Source organism: Pseudorasbora parva, chromosome 23 (assembly GCF_024679245.1).
Source record: "Pseudorasbora parva isolate DD20220531a chromosome 23, ASM2467924v1, whole genome shotgun sequence".
Taxonomy (NCBI): Eukaryota; Metazoa; Chordata; class Actinopteri; order Cypriniformes; family Gobionidae; genus Pseudorasbora; species Pseudorasbora parva.
In genome coordinates, this window is record NC_090194.1 from 8,817,051 (window position 1) to 8,835,006 (window position 17,956).

Sequence of the window (17,956 nt, forward strand, 5' to 3'; positions counted from 1 at the left end):
TAAATTGGATTTTCTGAAGCAAAAGGTGACTTTTCTGAGTTATCGCACCAGAAACATTGAAAACTAAAAAAAAAAGAGAAAGAAATCCCACTTCGTTTTAACAATCTCTCTTTCATATGAACGGTTGGTTAAATCATCATTTGCTTCTTTTAAGTTCTTCTCAGCTCAATGGATTAGATAAAACCGCTGCCACTGTGTGATATAAAATATATTACATAATATTAAGATCTGACATTTAATTTCCACTCAAGGGAGCATGTCTCTACAAGACCTACAAATACTGTACATGTTTTTCTAGCCTAATGGGGACTTTAACCTAAATGCACACAGACTCAAGGGGACTTTTGTCACTTTGTGGACCTAGATTGAGGTCCCCATGGGTACAAAGCTTATAAATTATACAGAATGAGTTCTTTTGAAAATATAAAAATGCAGAAAGTTTTCTGTTAGGTAGGTTTAGGGGTAAGGCTATCGAATATATGGTTTGTACAGTATAAAAACCATTATGTCGAGTCCCCAGAAAGATAGTACACTGTGTGCGTGCGTGCGTGCCTGCGTGCGTGTGTGTGTGTGAGTGAGTGTGTGGTGGAGATCAGGGATCGTTGTCACATGTCTATATCTTAGTAACATTTTGAGGCAAAAGCCATATTACACAAATGTGTTCCTTATCAGTCATTTTTTTCCCTTCAAGCATAGTCAAAACCCTGTTAAATTAGAATAATTTGCATATGCATATTTTGTCAAGAGTCAACTACGCCTGTGATTGTACCTGAAAACTTGACCCCCCCCCCCCCCCCCATAATAATAATAATGAATTCTTTAAAACATCTTACACAATTTCACAATCACTGATAAAAATATATTCTGTGGTGAAGTAAGTACTATACAGGAAAAAGAAGAAGAATGTAATTTCATGAAAATGTTAGTTCAGGCAAGAATTAAAAAAAGGTTTTATATTAGTACTCAATTCAAGCATGTTGAGATTAAGTGTAAATATCAACATTAAGTAAAACTACACAACTTTTTTGATACTGGTGTACCCTTCATTCACGGGGGCTTGAATAATTAATAAGTTTTTTTTTTTAGCTGTATTTGCATTGTTTTATCATTGCATGTCATTAGGTTTAGTCATTTGCTATTTTGGGACAGTTAGAGTTAATTTTATACTCAGAATGATACATTCATACTCAAAAAAGATCAATTGAATGTTACCGTATTAATTACTTCGATTTTTAGAGGTTTACTTCAGTGTTCTATTGTTTGAGTAAAACATATTGCAAAAGAAAACTTCAACTGAAATTACTCAGCCTTTTACTGGCTAAGTTAAAATTACTTTTACTTTTTGCTTTTCTTGGTTAAATTCACTTAACTTAATTAACTTATTTTTTTTAAGAGTTTACATACTTCCATATGTGAAATTTACTTCTTTTTTTTTAAACTTGCAAAAACTTGCAAAAGAAATATTATTATTTTTTCCAGTGTGTTTAAATGTTGCTGTAAAGCTTATAACGGCAGGATCCACTGGCAACTTACCCCTAATGTGACAACATACTCAGTAATTTTGTAGCTGCATTTATATTTTGTGACCCTGGATCAAAAAACTAGTCATAAGTTGCACAGGTATATTTTTGGCAATAACCAACAATACATTGTATGTCAAATTTTAATTTTTTATGCTAAAAATCATTAGGATTAAGTAAAGATCATGTTCCATGAAGATATTTTGTAAATGTCCAAATGTAAATATATAAAAAAATGTATTATTAGTAGTATTATGCATTGCTAAGGACTTCATTTGGACAACTTTAATGGCGATTTTCTCACTATTTAGATTTTTTGCACCTTCAGATTCCAGATTTTCAGTAGGATATATCAAATATTGTGCTATCCTAACAAACCATACATCAATGGAAAGCAATATTCACCAATCGGGTGATGTATAATTATCAGTTAAAAAAGAAGGAAGACGAAGAAAAAAGACCCCAATGTCTGGTTTTGTGATCCAATGTCACATATAATGAATATCGTTATTTTTTGCTTTGAAATCTTTGCTGGATTGATAATGCACAGAATGACGACGATGCAATATTATCCGCCTAGTGGTTTGTATCAGTAGTAGAACTGAGCACAGTCAGGTCTATTTGATCCCGGTAAGAGGTATCCTGCTTGCCCACGGTAGCTGTCCATTCAGGACTGCTGTACAGTAATGACATCCACATGAAAACGCGCCTAAATCATCATTAGTCAACCCATATCCGGATCGTTCCGTTGCGCAATACGTTACAACGAGACAGAAGACAATCAGTGCCATTGCACGCACTCATTATATGTCCCAGTTCGTTTAATCACAAGGACTGTGGAGTCGAGAACCAGTTTAAGCGGAGAATAATTCCAGGCGCGCGCTATTGGCTCCCCGTCCTCATCTGTCAATCTGCGGAGGCGGGACTCTGCCTGCTCGCGCTCCCAGGAGGCGATAGATGCGCGAGCTGTACTTTTCTACTGTGTTGGAGCGCTTCGCACTTCTCGAGCTCAGTCCGAGCGTCAAGTGAACGGCGTGCGGAAAGCGCAGTGGGACTTCAACCGAGGAGAAGTTATCGAAGGAGCCTGTAGTATTGATTGCAGCGGTCTGTACCTGGATAAGCACCATCATCAGCGCGCGGAGAAGCGAAAGAGCGAAGAAAGTGTGTTGACGGCAAGCGGGCAGCTGTTATAGAAGGAAGGCAATATGATGGTGAAGCAGCATATGCTGTTTACCCTGTACAGCGTCTGCGGGATCGTCCTTAAAGGTAAGAGCGCTTCAAACTTTAAGCAGCCTATGCAGCGCATTGCAATTTGGGGGCTCATCATTATTACGCGCCATGTAGGAAGAGCATTATGCTCTGGAATGATGATGATATACATTTACATAATATTTCCAAAGGGCCTCGAGTGAGTACGGGGACAGTTTCCCGTTAGTCATCATTGCTCTGAAGGAATTGTGCAGTGCACGTTTGCCCAACACTGATACAGAATCTTATCACGGATAAGCCTGCACACACTGCTGAGCTAGAGCCCCGCTTTTATGGATTACCAGTCAAAATGTGTTATAGACAAACTCACCACCAATAGTGTGAATGCGATTTAATTGATACAGCCTTTGCGTCATCTCATCGGAAACTTTAAATGCATGGCTTTAATTGCATTTTAAAACTGTGTACGCTTATAGGCGTAGTTAGGCACGTCTGTATTGTTTGGAAATGCGATGTGTCTTTTAGTGGCATCTTATAGCATTAAATTCATATGGGGCATTTATTTGTGATACATTTTGAGGCACATTTCATTCTTGCAGGGATGTGCCATAGTTATGAGGTAGCCTAATAAAGCTTTCTCTTTTACCCCTCAAACGTGGTCGTTTATTATCATGTTTTTGCTCTGTCTAGAAAAGCCCTAGATTTCTCGCGGAGCGTGAAGCTAATAGATTAAGTGCTTTTTAACACCCGTAATCAGGTTTGGGTGTGTTTTTGAGACATTCTCGTCTTCTGGATGTATGGTATTTGCGGCAATCCGCATCTTGGGGTCGTAGTAGCATCAGCTTTTTTTCCTCTCAGAGAAAGCGTATCAAGTACACCTGTCAGTTTACACTTGGTTAGTATTATTCACCCATATTTTCAAACAGTAAACTGGACATTACGCAATATCAAAAGTTCATAAAGACAGCTGTCATCATTTCTGTGTTGTTTACCTCAAGTCTTGTAGTTTCGGCCGGTGCTCATCATTCACGCGCGACACTGTAAACAGGATCAGCAGGGCAAGGTCGAGCGAAGTATTCGCGCGGGGTGAGCGTGTGACAGGAATACTTGATGAATACGTCAACTGAACGTGCCTATTGCTTTTAGGCGCACTGGGAAGGTAATGTTAGCCTTAATTGAGGTTTAGAGGTAAGTTTATGCCTCCGCAGGATGTGCTCAGTGTACAACTGCTCAAATGTGAGTATTTGTTTTGTGTCCCTTGAGAGTAAGGTTACGCCGTCCCGCCAATATCTAGTTAGCAGCAGCCACCGCCCGGTTTTCAGATTATTTCATTCAGAAATTTCACGAGACTAATCCCAGATATTGTCTTGCTGAAGTTAACAACCGTCGTGTTCACGTCAATTTTTATTTTATTTTAAAAGGGACAGTGCACATTAATTACCTTGAGTATTCAAGTCCAGTATGTGCCATATTTAGCCATACAAGCTTTTTTTTTTTTTTTCATCTGTAGTCCCTGGCAAGTTGATAGTCCACATGTCCATAAAACATAGGCTAATAAAACACATTCAAGCAAACATAACCATAATCAAAGTATTAACACAAATACAAAATATTAATACAAATACAGAATAGCTTTAAATATAAGTAGACAGAAACAAGCAACTACTCCAAATTATGATTGATTATTCAATAACCACTGTTTTATTGATGCTGAAGATGAAGTAAAATATGTAATATTTATTTTATGTGGAGCGCTATAAGAAAAAGCTGACTGGTCAAACAAACTTAATCTATGTGGTATTATACAATCCCCTCTAGTAGTGGCTCTAGTAGATGAGCTAGGCCTATGGTTTTGTCTAATAAACTTATGAAGTGGATGTGGTGCCATACCATGCAACATTTTATACTCAAGTAAAATATCAGCAAATATAATCATATTTTCCCAGATATAAATTACACATTTTATCCAGTATTTTCAAAGCCTGCTGATAGAGTCTTTTATTGATTGTAATGTGGTCCCCCGTCTGCTTCCAGCTAGTAATGCAGTTATTCATATGTAAAAAGATCATGCCATAATGTATAACTTTGAGGCCTCAGGGGTTAAATTATTTCTAATGTGTCTAATATTGACCAGATTACCGGTAAATGTAATTCTATTCCCAATTCGTTTTTTTAAATGTAAGTTGTGAATATATTATTATGCCTAAATATTTGCTCATCATGACTCTGACATGGACACCTTTTTAAAAAATGGTTACGGTTTTGATGTCGCAAAATAGTAAGTACCTAGCTCATGAATTTTAAAAAGGCTGTAGGCAAATAACTGATATATTGAAATATATTTGCAGCATTACAATTTACAAAAGTATTTTTGTTTGTAGTACAAAAGCACAAAAATTCTGACTCCGGCTACTCTGCAAAATGCAACAAAAAATGAAATAAATAAATTCAAGCACTCGTAAGACTCCTCGACCACTAGAGATGTTTCCTCAGTGTTAGATTCGTTACAAGCTCATAAAGTAATGTCAAGACATATCACCCAAAAATGGGTATTTCAATCTGGCTTGGATATCAGTGAAACATGACTCTTCGGAACAGAGGTGTTTACATCTCAAACAGTCTGGCTTGCAGGTCTGGCAGTTTATGAATGTGCAGGATGAATGCAAGCGAGACAGAAGAGAAAGACAGTATTTGCATTCGCCGGTCTGTATGCGTGCGTGTGGCTTCCCTCCTCTGCCCCATCTTTTGACAAAATACCCTATGCTGTGTGTTGATAATCAGTCTGAGAGGTGGGCCATTAATAATCAGAGATAATTAAGCACATTCCTCAAGGCTTCACTTCTAATGAGTCGGCAGCAAGCGTGAGACTGAAGCAATGTATTGATTCCCCCAGCCTTCTCTCTCTCTGCCCGTAAATCACAGAGCCTGTGTCTCTCAGCACCCAGTCAACAGCCCTACTGGCTTGCAAGTGCCTCCTTCGGTTCTTTAACACACCTCCCAGAGTCTGGCTGCACCTGCTTACCATGTGTGACCGTGTTAATAGGCTTAAAAAAGTGCGGTAACCATGGTGATTTTTGAGCGATGGAGGTCAGAGGGTTCTGGTAGCCCTGTCTGTTCTTCAATTGGTGATCGATAGATCTGATCATTGTGATTTCAGTGATACATTGATCGATTATCTCGCAACATATCATTTTCTGATTTACCCACAGACCACCCAGCAAGCAATAGCCGTCTCGGTTAACTATAGACCAATATTGTCAGGATATCAGATGAGTTACCCACTTCTAGTCAAAATAACCTTGAATTTGGTTACATGTCATTTTTTTATGTGTGATATTCCATCATGTAAGCAAACTCAACAGTGATAACAAGGGTTTGGTTTCATTTCTTTGACTTGTTCATGTTCTATAGATGACTCTCTATTCTTGTGCTAATGTTAGACGTCTATAGATGTCAAGGTGGACTTTAGACTGTAAACAAATATGGACGTAATGTCCATGATGACACCCATACAATTCCGACGAGCAGTTCTAAACTGTAAAGTAAGGTCGAGCTGTCCGTTGCCATCTTGCTTCACGCATGGATAACAGAAAATGGGGAAAGAGGCGGTATGTGGGCGGAGCTTAGGTGAAGCAATGATTAACCGACAGCGGATAAATGGCTATCCACCTGTCACTCAAAGTGACCACGCCCTTAATTATGCAGAACTTTAAGGCTTTATATAATGTAAATTAATGAGGTAAAAAAAAAAAATCACCCCCCTCAGTTGTCATGAAGGGCAAAATTAGCCATATAGACCAAAACCACAATTTGTACCAGGCTGTAAACATGTATTTTTTTTTTTTTTTTTCTGTAAAATTGGGATTTTTATCATGGGGCTCAATGAGATTCTGCTCCCTTCTGGAGCCTGTCCCTAGTGGCCAGTCGAGGAAGTGCAGTTTAAGTCACTTCCATATTGGCTTCAACAGAAACTGGGGGAGGTTGCCGCTTGGTTTGGACAGCTATTAGAAGTCTTTTAAGCGCAAATTTGTCTGGCTGGCTGAATTTGGCTAAAAATGTAAGCATTAATCATGTATGTGAAATGTAGATTTAGATAAATGACATGCTAAAAATCTTAAAGGGGTGGTTCCGTGGTTTTTTTTCTAGGCTTGGTTGTGTTTATGGGTCACAGTATAACATGTCTTAATACTTCTTTTTTTTCCTTTACGCCATATTTTTCTTATATTTGACCTTTAATCCACACCGCTGTCTCCATTGTCCTTTGAACGTCTCGTTTGCTTCCTGCTTCTATAAAGCCCATCCCTCCGAAAAACTCAATGGTCTTAGATTGGTTAGATGGCCAAATGTAGTTTCATGTATTTTTATTGGCTGAAGTGCCAAGCACAGGTTGTCCAGAAACGCCACGCCCCTCACCATTACAGGCAGAAGTCACATCTGCGGTGACTAGCGAGGGTTTATGATGTCACCGACCTGGGAAGTAGCTCGTTGTAGTCCAAACCGTCCTTTTTTTGTAGGCAATAAACTGCTATAACTGCCAAAGACAATATCTCCGTTTGCATTGAACTTTTAGCGCTGTAATTTGCAGATACTGTTTATGCTCGAGCAGCAACATTACACACTAAGGCCATCCTTAAAAATATTTTGGTTTGCAGTAACAGTAAAAATTTTTAAAAAAAGGGTCGGTAGGTAGGTCTATATTTTTTTTTTTTAATTTTAATACAAAAAAAAAAGTACATTTTTGGTGATGGTGATTACGTAGGTATGAATTTAAACAAATTGGCATATCGTGACATCACTGACTGGGTCTTCAAGCCGTGCCTTCGGGCGTGTAGGCTAATTGCAGGCTATATAGACCACAAACAAATTGAAATATTTGTCAAAAACATGTTTATTGCATAAATTTCAGGTGCATTCTTTAAGAAAAGGGTCCAACCACCAGCTAGCTGTCATTGACTCATAGCTGTCAACCCTCCCTTTTTTTCCAGGTTTCTCACGTATTTTAGCTCTTTTCCCGCTGTCTTCCCGTTTTAGTATTTTCCCGTGATATGTTTCTTATTTGTACGCTCGATTGTGTTAACTCAGAACACGCAACTATCTGTGTCTCTGAAGTGGCTTGCACTTCTTGCCAGACCAACGCATCTGGTGATATAGACTAGTGCATTTGAATATTAAAAAGCAAAAAGTTGTTTTTATGAATTCAATTAATTAAGTAGCTATAACCAGCTATTCAATCAAGAGCAGTGAGTGAGTCCTTATCTTTTGTTTGACAGACAGCAGTAAAGGCTACTGCCCCTTTAAGACCTAATACAGAGATATGCATCGTCTTTCTCAACTGTATAAAGTTTTCTTAAGGCATATACAGACTGTCTGATGGATACTCATCAAGATCGACATGTTGACATACTTTTTGTGTGAGTTTATCCGTTCAAACGCAAGACTTGAAAGAACTCAATATTTGCGCGCTGTGAGCCGTGCGCGCGCTGCGCACAGAGACAGATCTTCTCTCACTGCAGAGGGTTCTCATTCGCGTCTTCTGGCGAATATACGGAGTGATGACTATTTTTTTACGGTCTATGAGTGATGATGGCGAAAATGACTGGTCATACGGCAGCACTCGCATGCATTGAACACAGTTTACAAAGATAGACCGTTTTGCCCACTTTTTCTTTTATTATCGCTGTTGTAGTGCACGTGTATCCATCGACAGAACCATACATAAAGCATTATTTTTCAAGTTACAACCAGTGCCGCCGCTCCCACCACGCGCTGGGGTCGAGCAGAACACACGCTACCCATAGCAACGCGTTATGACAACGACATTTCAGACTGACAGAGACAAGATAAACGGCTTTTCCGCCATTTGTTACTGTTTTGTACACGTTGTTATATTAATTATAATTCAAAATATGTTTTATTCGCCACAATATAGTAATGATAAATGTTTAGAGGGGCACTTTTGATTAATTTTCAAAAAGGGCAGGGCTCAAAGCCCTCCCCTCTGCAGTGCACTTGCCTGGTGTGTGTAACGTGTCCATTGTCCTGACTCCTGTCACACAATGCGGCGAAATCTCCGACAGGGCTTTAACAGTCTAACGTTACAGTGAATAAGAGTATGAGCCGAAACCGCCGAAACGAACGCACGTGCAGGCCATAGTGTGACATCCGTTAACCATAGTGTAAACATAGATGACGTCACGGGTTTTTCTATAAATGAAAGAACGTAGCCTTCGTTTGTATGGCCCAGGCAATTTATACATTTATAATACTTACTAAAATATAATTCATATTATTTTATTACTGTTGTATTAGTTGTTTGAAAAGTAAAAAAAGAAATTGGTCGGTCTTAAAGCCAATTTACAACCGGCAAGTCGGTCGGACTAAAAGGGGAAAAAAATAAAAAATTGAGTCGGCCCTAAATTGACAGGGTCGGTCGGGTTACGGCAAACAAGAATATTTTTAAGGATGGCCTAACTAAAGTTAAAAAAGGGAAATTGCATGCAACCATCCCTTCAAATGATGAATTCTATATTTCATTGTGTTGAATGTGCTATTTTTGAGCATAATCTCTCTCTCTCTCTCTCTCTCTCTCTCTCTCTCTCTCTCTCTCTCTCTCTCTCTCTCTCTCTCTCTATATATATATATATATATATATATAGATATATAGATATAAGTTTTTAGCAATTTATAGATATGGTTGGCTTAAAACTTAAACATTGGTTATTAATCTCTGTGAAATTGTGCCTTTTAAGCAGAATTTGTAAAAAATCTAAGACTGGAAAATTATGTAAGTCATGAAAGTTTATTGGTCAATGATGTGAGAACCCTGACTATAATTAATCGAAAAGTATTTTAACCCACTTTTTACCTCCATACTTATGTAGACCCATTATGTCATATTGAGAAACGAAATATATATTTTTTTGTACTTTTAAAAATCCCTTTATCAATATGCGGCTATTAAGTAAATTAAAATACACTTTCCCTTATATAAAATGTTATACATGAAACCCATTTTTTTACTGCGTTTTTCAGTGCTCCAGTCAGTGGCCATCTGCAGTGGGCATGCAATTCCAGCTGCCTTTAATGTGCTGGTCATCGATTACTCTTAAAGCCATGCCAGCCTTCCTTGCTGAGGTCAAATGTGTGAAGCACAAGTGCGAACACATCCCTGGCACATCCGTTAGTGGGGATCTCTGCATGCTGCCAGCTGCTGGGGGGTGTGGGGGGGTGCTGGTTATGCAAAGCGTGTGGCAGACAGTGCAGCTCCTCCCTGGAGTTGAGTGTGGAGTACTATAGTCCCTGTGAAGTGCTGTTGTGTGGACGTCTGCTGTGAGTAATAGCAAAGCTTGGCTCCCTCCTCAGAGACACCAGAACTGAGTGGGAGGACTATGTGGTCCTGCTTCATAGAGGATGTACGCCTTTATACTTGTTTCTGTTTTGCGGGTACGTTCCCTCTTCACGGACTGCTTGTGTACACACAATCTTTCTTAGTCTTTCTGTCTTTCCCGGCTTCGACATCCCTGTGTTCTGAAACCCTGCTCGGATCTTTTCATGCAAAGCATACACAAATTCTGAAAGCCAACCCAGCCGGATAGGGAAAACAAAAAATAACGATTTTAAGGGCGAAAAACATTATTTATGCTCCTTTCATACCTCATTGAGTGGGCTAGTGTGCATTGAAGCAAGTCTCTGGCCCCCTGCCTCTCAACCAGCTTATCCCAACAGAGTGACTCCAAACTAGGCATTGGCCTTCCCGGACCCGGCCCTTTTATGGAAGTAGCGTGGGAAAGATCTCCTTCAGGAGAGCGCTGGCGTTTATGTGTGTGTGTGTGTGTGTGCAGTCGTATCTATATTGAAAGGGGAGGTTAATGGCCTTTTCTTCATTCCCGGTCTGTTGTCTTTGTCAGTTGTGGAGCGTGAAAAGCATCTGTGCAGGTGAGCGGCAGCACAGGCAAATGTGCTCAGACAGGTGAGAAATGGAGTGAGGCATAAGCTGCCATTTCTGCTGACTAGAATAAGTATTTGTTCGGGTTTAATTTAGCAGAGGAACAACACAGATTGCACAAGCCTCTTTCTTTGGGCTGCAATACGGAGCTCTTCCTATGGCCCATTCTGTCATGTGCGTGTGGTATCATTGCAGTTCAAGTCTCTTTCTCTCATTTCTTTAGAGTGCAAAGAGGCTGAGCGTGTCCCTCTTTCTCACTGTGTTGCGTATGTGGGTGTTTGTTTGGCTGGCTGATTGAGCCAGGATGGAGAACAGGATTAGAGGTGAATATCCTCCTCTTCTTTGTATTTGTCCTCTTGTTGGGTTGCTGGAAGCCTCCTAAACAGAGCAGCCGAGATATTTGCGCTCTCTCTCTCACTCTCTCCATCTTTGCGTTTCATGTCTGTCTTTCTCCTCCTCATCCCACTGTCTCATCTCCCTCTTCCTCTCTCTCTATCTTGCGTTCAGTCTGCATACAAGTATCTAGGCCCTGGAGCGTTTCCCCCAGACTCAGAATGGAGCTAAGCCGCTGAAGCCCTGCTGTAATCGTGAGGGATTTCCTGTGATCAAAGGCCCTCTTTTGTTCTTCCAGGTGTTTGAAAAAGTTAAAACAAAAAGTGGGCGGAACTGTCAACCGCTCTGTGGTACAGCTAGTGCTTGGCATAACACTTCCTTTTCTCCCAAAAGGCGCTGGAAAGAAGATGGCCTTTTGCAGTGATTTTTGAATGGCTTTCAAAACACAAACTCTGCTGAATCATGACAGCAGTCTCGGAGGAGATCTTCTACAAAATAAAGCATGTAACGTAGCAGTTATGTAGGTGATTAAGCAGTTGTCATTTTCTCACAGACATGTCGTCTATACTACTCAATTGACCTTTGAGATGGATTTTTGTTTTTTTTGGTAACTGACTGACAGGCTTTGTAATGGCTTGTCTTAGTGTTCTTGTATCCGATTAGCCTTTGTGTTGGATATTTTAAATGATTTGCTTAAGCTCACAGTATGTCTGCTAATCTCATTGAAGCTCATGCAAGAGACGCAAAGGAATTATATCAAGATTAAGATATGACTTGAGGTGTATTCAAACAAGCTATATTCAAATATGATGCTCAACATTTTGTACTGAAAAAATGTTAATTTATGGAAAGTTGGGATTCATTATTTACTCCCTTTCGTGTTGTCAAACATACATAACCAAAGAAGATATTTTGAAAATGTTTACAGTAAAAAAGTATGAGTTGTAAAAGATACAGGCACCAAAATGCCGTCCTTTAATACCTGAAACATTGCCATGATATTTTTACAGTTATTTCTGGTATCCACAGTTGTTGTTTGTTTACCGTAAATGTTATTTTATTTTTTAAAAAAAATTGTCTATTCAGTGAAGGTCAATGGGGATCAAAGTTTTTCTGATCTGGACCATATTAATGTGCATAATATGTGTTAAATTGTTTGATTTTTTAATTTATTTTTTCACTGCAGAATGAACATTTAATTTGAAACGACTGAATGGCAGTATAACGACAATAGTAAATAATGACAACATTATCATTTGTGTGTGAAATCCACTTATGTATAAATGAGGAATGAGTAAAAGCATGAGAGTTTGTGAAATCCTGTTACATTACAAACACAATACAAAAGTGAAACCAAAGAACACAAAAAAACACAAAAAAAACAGCAAGACGTCCTTGACTCATAGTTCACTCCTCTCTGTTTTCATTGTGCCCTCTACTGTTTTCATTTGGATTTTATGGAAAATTAGCTACCCTCTCTTCCAAATAATCTCGGATTTTGCCAGCATGCGGCACAATCTTTCACAAGAGACGACACCTGCTCCGGGCTTGCTCTGCGATTGGGTAATCAATCATTTTTATTGACAACGGTAGATGAAATAGTTAGTTCAGTAAAATTGAACATCTGCAAACGGCGAGCTGGAGGCATTTGGGGGGGATGAGGGTCAGTAAATCAAATGCCTGAAAATAACCCCCCTGCAGGCTCTCCTATGAGAGAGATTACCTACAAAGATCCGTTTCCGCCCACTGTCGCCTGTCACTCTCTCTAATAGATGTGGCTTTCACAACTGCGCTGTCTGGCTTTGAGGTTTGAAGATGCTTGGCAACAAACACCGGCTTAGTAGGACAGGACACGTGTTTCAGAGCAGGATTGTAGAGCTCAGTAATCGACACAATGGCTGTGTTTCCATGCGATCGCCGTGATCTGATCAAGCAGATAGGATCATCAGTCAATCAGCTGTTTACGCTTGTCAACATCAAGTGACTTCTGTACCGATTGGATCTCTCTTTCCCATGCTGTAAAAAAAAAAGTCTGCAGAGGGTGGCCCCAGTGCAAAGTCGACCTGAAGTAGTGGGTTCTGCAGGTTTCTGTTACAAGGACAAACTTTCCATTATTTTTGCGATCTGCTCCGCCCTTGATTGTACAACAGCTGGATTGTGTTAACTTTACGCTAAGGCTCTGTCCACACGGGTATTTTTAAAAACTGCGATTTGGCCGTTCGCCCACACGCAAACGCAGTATCTGGTCACTGAAACCCGAACTAAATTGAGAACCGGAACCGGTAATAACCGTTTTTCCGGGCTTCTGATTAGCTAAAATGGCTTTACGTTAACGTTATATCACCAACTGTTGGTTTGGCATGGTCTTGATAACGCTTCATAGTAGGGATGTCACAAGTACCGGTACTTCGGTACCAAGTCGGTACTGACTCCAGAGTATATCCGGTACCCGCAGCTGCGTTCAGTCGCTTCCGTGTTTATCTAAGAGCAGGGCTCCAGACTGTAGCTGATTATATACAAGTTTATGTTAATATTAAACTGCAAAATACTGTTTAAATGGTGGTCCTGCATGTTCTGCTTTTCTGTATGAGTAATGGGAAGCAATGCACTGGCGCACACACACGCTCGCGCTCCACTCGCTCTGTCTTTGTAGTCTCTGCCAACTGCTGTGTCACTATATGAGGACATGAACACATGAACTGTTACTTCATGAGAATTTACCTTTTCATTAGAGAAAATGGTTATATCAAACACAGACACTAAAAAGTCTTCAAAGCAACCTGGCAAAATAAAAGTTCAGTGAAGATATTGACAGAATATATTAGGCTACTGTTGTACAGTAGTTTTAGCTACCTCTCTATATAATAATAATACACCTCTATTAATAATACAATTTTGCTGTGATACCAAAATTGGTACTGAGTACAGTCAAATGTTTACGGTATTGGTACCTACTACTGGAATTTTGATTCCTGTAACATCCCTACTTCATAGCGAGGGGGGGTGGGGGGGTTAGCAAAGGAGGAAAACTTGTGTTCATAATGCTAGTGTTCCAGGCAGGTTTTTGAGCCCATAAGTTCCGACTTCAAACCACGACTCACTTTGTAGCATTTCAGGCAAAGTCACGCATAACTACCTGAGCACGAGGAATTTTGGTAGCTAGATGTTAACAAGCATGTTGGACCAAATGTGGCTTGATGCTCATTTACAATCACTTCTATTGTCAAAGCTGCTTACTTTGCTTATTTTAGGAAAACGGTGGAGAGAAAAAAATGGCGAATAAGGCAAGAGAAGTTGTTATACCTTTTATTTTACATTATTTGTATATTTGGACCTGTATTTGGTATTAATTTATTCTTGCGCTCAATGGACTAAAATCTAGCTAACGCTAGAAAAGCTGCTGAAAATGCATAATATTTGCTGATAAATAACGTTAGAGCCATACCTTATTTTAAGAAAGATTTGGTTTTTAATGTCTGACACCGCATCCGTAGGGGCTGCCATTGTTGTTTCGCGGGCTATGTGACGTCAAAACTCGTAAATGGGAGTACATCGGTCTAGTATGAGTTCACGGGTGGGAAGTCATGGGTTTAACGGCCGTTCCAGTGCATTTTCACGGGTAGAAGGTCGGAAAAACACAGGTTACGGGTTGCCTGGAACGCAGCATAAAAATACCCTTGTACGTGTGGTCTAGGCTTAAGATCCTCAGTGTGTTCACTTGTCTTTTTTTCAGTGCGTATATGGACAACATCTAGGTACAGGTCGCATGTTAATGTCAAGTGTAAACGCAGCCAACGTTTTAAACAAATGTGTAGGGGAATTGCTGGTATTATCACTTGAGCCTTTAAATGGTCAGTTAATTTAGATTGTAACAGCCTCTAAATCTGTTTTGACCATTTTCTTTTCTACCCCTCCTCCTTTATTTCTTCTCTCGATTTCTCTCGGTGGCCCTCACCCCACCTCCCTTTCGACTCTTGTCGTCTGCTGTTGGGGTTGTGTGATGCCATCTGCCTCTTGTGAGAGAGAATTGAACACCTGCAAATACAGTAAACAATCAATTAATCAGAAGCTCAGGACAATATGCACCTGCCAAAGTGTGCGTGCACACTTGAGCACATGCACAAACACAGCCGCGCGCACACAAACACGCCCCTCCTCTTTTTCACAGTGAGTAACAGACCATCAGCCCTTTCAGCAGCCAACTGGAGCCAACTCGACGCTCCCCCACATTTGCATATGACTACATTTGTTTGATTTTGCAGTAAAGATGTTGCTGTAAACGAGTCTGTTTTCCAGATTGTCAGCATAGCATTTAACTGACCATAAGTTGAGCATTGTGCAGTTGCATTCGCTACTTTAAGTCAGGCACTTTCATTCTAATCATTTCTTCTAATTAACCTGTACAACAAACAAGTTGTTAGTGGAGCCGTTTTATTGCAGGTGCTATGCTAGGTATTAGAGCAATGCTATGTAAAATTATGTAGGAAATGCGGAACAAAAATAGACAGATTCAGCCATTAGTTAGAAATGGATGTAGAGCTTGTTAGCAAACATGAAAACTAGATTATTACATTTCTGAAGAAAGCATGAGATAAGTAAAAGTCCCCTGCAATAATATAATATTCGGTATTGGGGGTGGTAGACAGCACATGCAGTTGCTATGGTTCCCCCCCCCCTACCACCACCACACACACATGCACAATTTCCTCCTAGTTTCTATTAGTGGTAATAAATATGGTTTGGGTCCTTCGTTTAAGGGGCAGTGTGTAGTACTTATGAGGATCTTTTAACAGAAATACAATATAATATACATAACTATGTTTTCAGTGGTGTATAGAAAACTTATATAACGAACTATTATGTTTTTATTACCTTAGAATTGTCCGTTCCTATCTACATTCACTACTGATCCCTTTCCAGTGAAGTCACCATTTTGCACCATCATGTTTCTACAGAAGCCCTAAATGGGCAAACTGCTCTATAGAGCACCAGCTACTCTCTGCTGTCTCAGACGATGGCATCTTTGTCCTGTGTCAGCCAAGCTTCACTATGTTCTTCGAAATAGAGGGGTGAGTGGTGGGTGGTGAGTTGCAGCTTAAATTCTGTCAGGACCACAATCGTCAATGATGATTGATTGACTATTAGCATATCGTTTGAATTGGCAGTATGGTTCCATTCTGGGCAAGATCTCCCTGCGCATCCATGCAGCCTAACATGAATAAGAGCAGGAAGAGCAGCAGTAACCCCCCTTTAGGGTAAACAGAAAAGAACCAATATGATGTATTGCTGATATCATTAAATAATTCAGGAATTTAGTCTTATTCAAGGGGAATTAGAATACTAAATCCTGACTAGACAAGAGGGGGAGCTGGGGATGGAGGAGGGTAAATGAGCTCAGGAGAAATGCGATAGCTGCTGATAGTACTGAGGAGATATATGTGTGTGTGTGTGCGGCGATAGAAGTCGTATTCCTATAGGTAGATATAATCAGCTGACAGACAGCTGATGCGAGTTTGACTAACGTGACCTGCCACAACTGAAGCTATACGCTTGATTTTACACAGTGCACCTTTAAGTGCCTGTTTTACCATTTAGTGGCAGTCGTTTTATCTGTTCTTCCAGTTTTTCATGATTCTGCGAGCGTCTCCCTTTTTTGGTGACCCTGCATAATTTGCCATTTCACCACAAAATAATGCAAAAGCGCATGGAAAGTTTGATGTTAAAAAAAGAGTTGCACGTATGCAAAAAAAGAACTTAAAAAGAACTTAATGCGTCTGTCACACATTTGAATGGGCAAATTCACATAAGTTATGTCAAAATGCCCATCTTGGAGAGTATTCACGTAAATCCAGTCAGTTATGTCTTTAGTGAATGTAAACAATTCGATGTCTATCAATATATTGGATCCATGGTCTTAAAATGAAATCAGCCTAATAAAAGCAGATTTTTAACTTGCTGCTATCTGTGGTATATAATGTTAATGTTAATTGTTAATGTTAATCATATAACACTAGTAATAGAGATAATCATTTACTGCTCTTGGCTGAATAGCTTTTAATAAGGATCAGTATGTTTAATTCATATAACGAAAAATGTGCAGTCTTTTATTTTACATTTCTGTAGTATTTTATACATGAATACTAAACCTCCTTGATAAATCATGATGCACCCTTTATTTCATACTTATTTTCTTTTTGAATATTGTGCATCTACATAAAATAGTAAGTGGAATACTAATTTTAATAATTATAAAAATCCCCAAAATGGTGAAATCCTGGTGGGACTGCTTTATTATACATTTCATTTCAGGTTTAGCAAAAATATTATGAATAGATACACATTTCTTTCAGAAAATGCAAACACACATAAACTGTTAATACAGTGTGGTGCTATTTTGATATCGGTTGGTCCTGTCCACCTGCTCAGAGAAGGTTAGCGTTCCTCTGTAGTGCATTAGACCTACAGCCTTTGTTTCTCGGCATGTGTAGGATGGAGATGTTGCACCCTTCCATGGTGCTGCTGATACAGTTCGCAGATAAAAAGCAAGTCGAGCTTCCTGTTCTTTGCACTCTCTAAACTTAGTGTATCTCTGTTTTTCGAGGCAGTTTAGCATTTGATCATGACTGCAGTCGTTGGTTCCTCTGGTTTGTTTCATTATGAATTAAAATTGGGTAGTTTTAAGGTAGACAAGTATACATAATTAACTTGAATTAATTTTCTGATAGTAAGATTGAATCCAGCTCATATACCTCCTACGTTTGCATGTTCTTTTTCAGAAGATTAGCCTGCTAGCTTTACTGAAAGCATACATCCAGTTCCAACATTCTCACCAGTGGTTTTCACCCCCCTGTTGAGAAGACTTGTCTCTTTGAATGCTGCTTCAGTTCTGTCAGGCAAATGCTAGCTTATTAAACTCATTGTGTCGCTCATTGAATTTTCATTTGAGGTT

The 17,956-nt window shown here is 39.5% G+C and overlaps 1 protein-coding gene across 3 annotated transcripts in view; it reads left to right on the plus strand.

Annotated features, from left to right (window-relative positions):
• Window positions 1-2,306: 2,306 nt before the first annotated feature.
• cadm2a (cell adhesion molecule 2a) overlaps window positions 2,307-17,956 on the plus strand; it is a 604,121-nt gene continuing 588,471 nt past the window's right edge. The window contains exon 1 of one of the 3 annotated variants that reach the window (XM_067434027.1): window positions 2,307-2,786. In XM_067434027.1, the coding sequence (XP_067290128.1) occupies window positions 2,726-2,786 (61 nt within the window). In that variant the 5' untranslated portion in view covers window positions 2,307-2,725. The remainder of the gene's footprint in view (window positions 2,787-17,956) is intronic. The other 2 variants (XM_067434028.1, XM_067434029.1) reach the window with 2 other exon arrangements.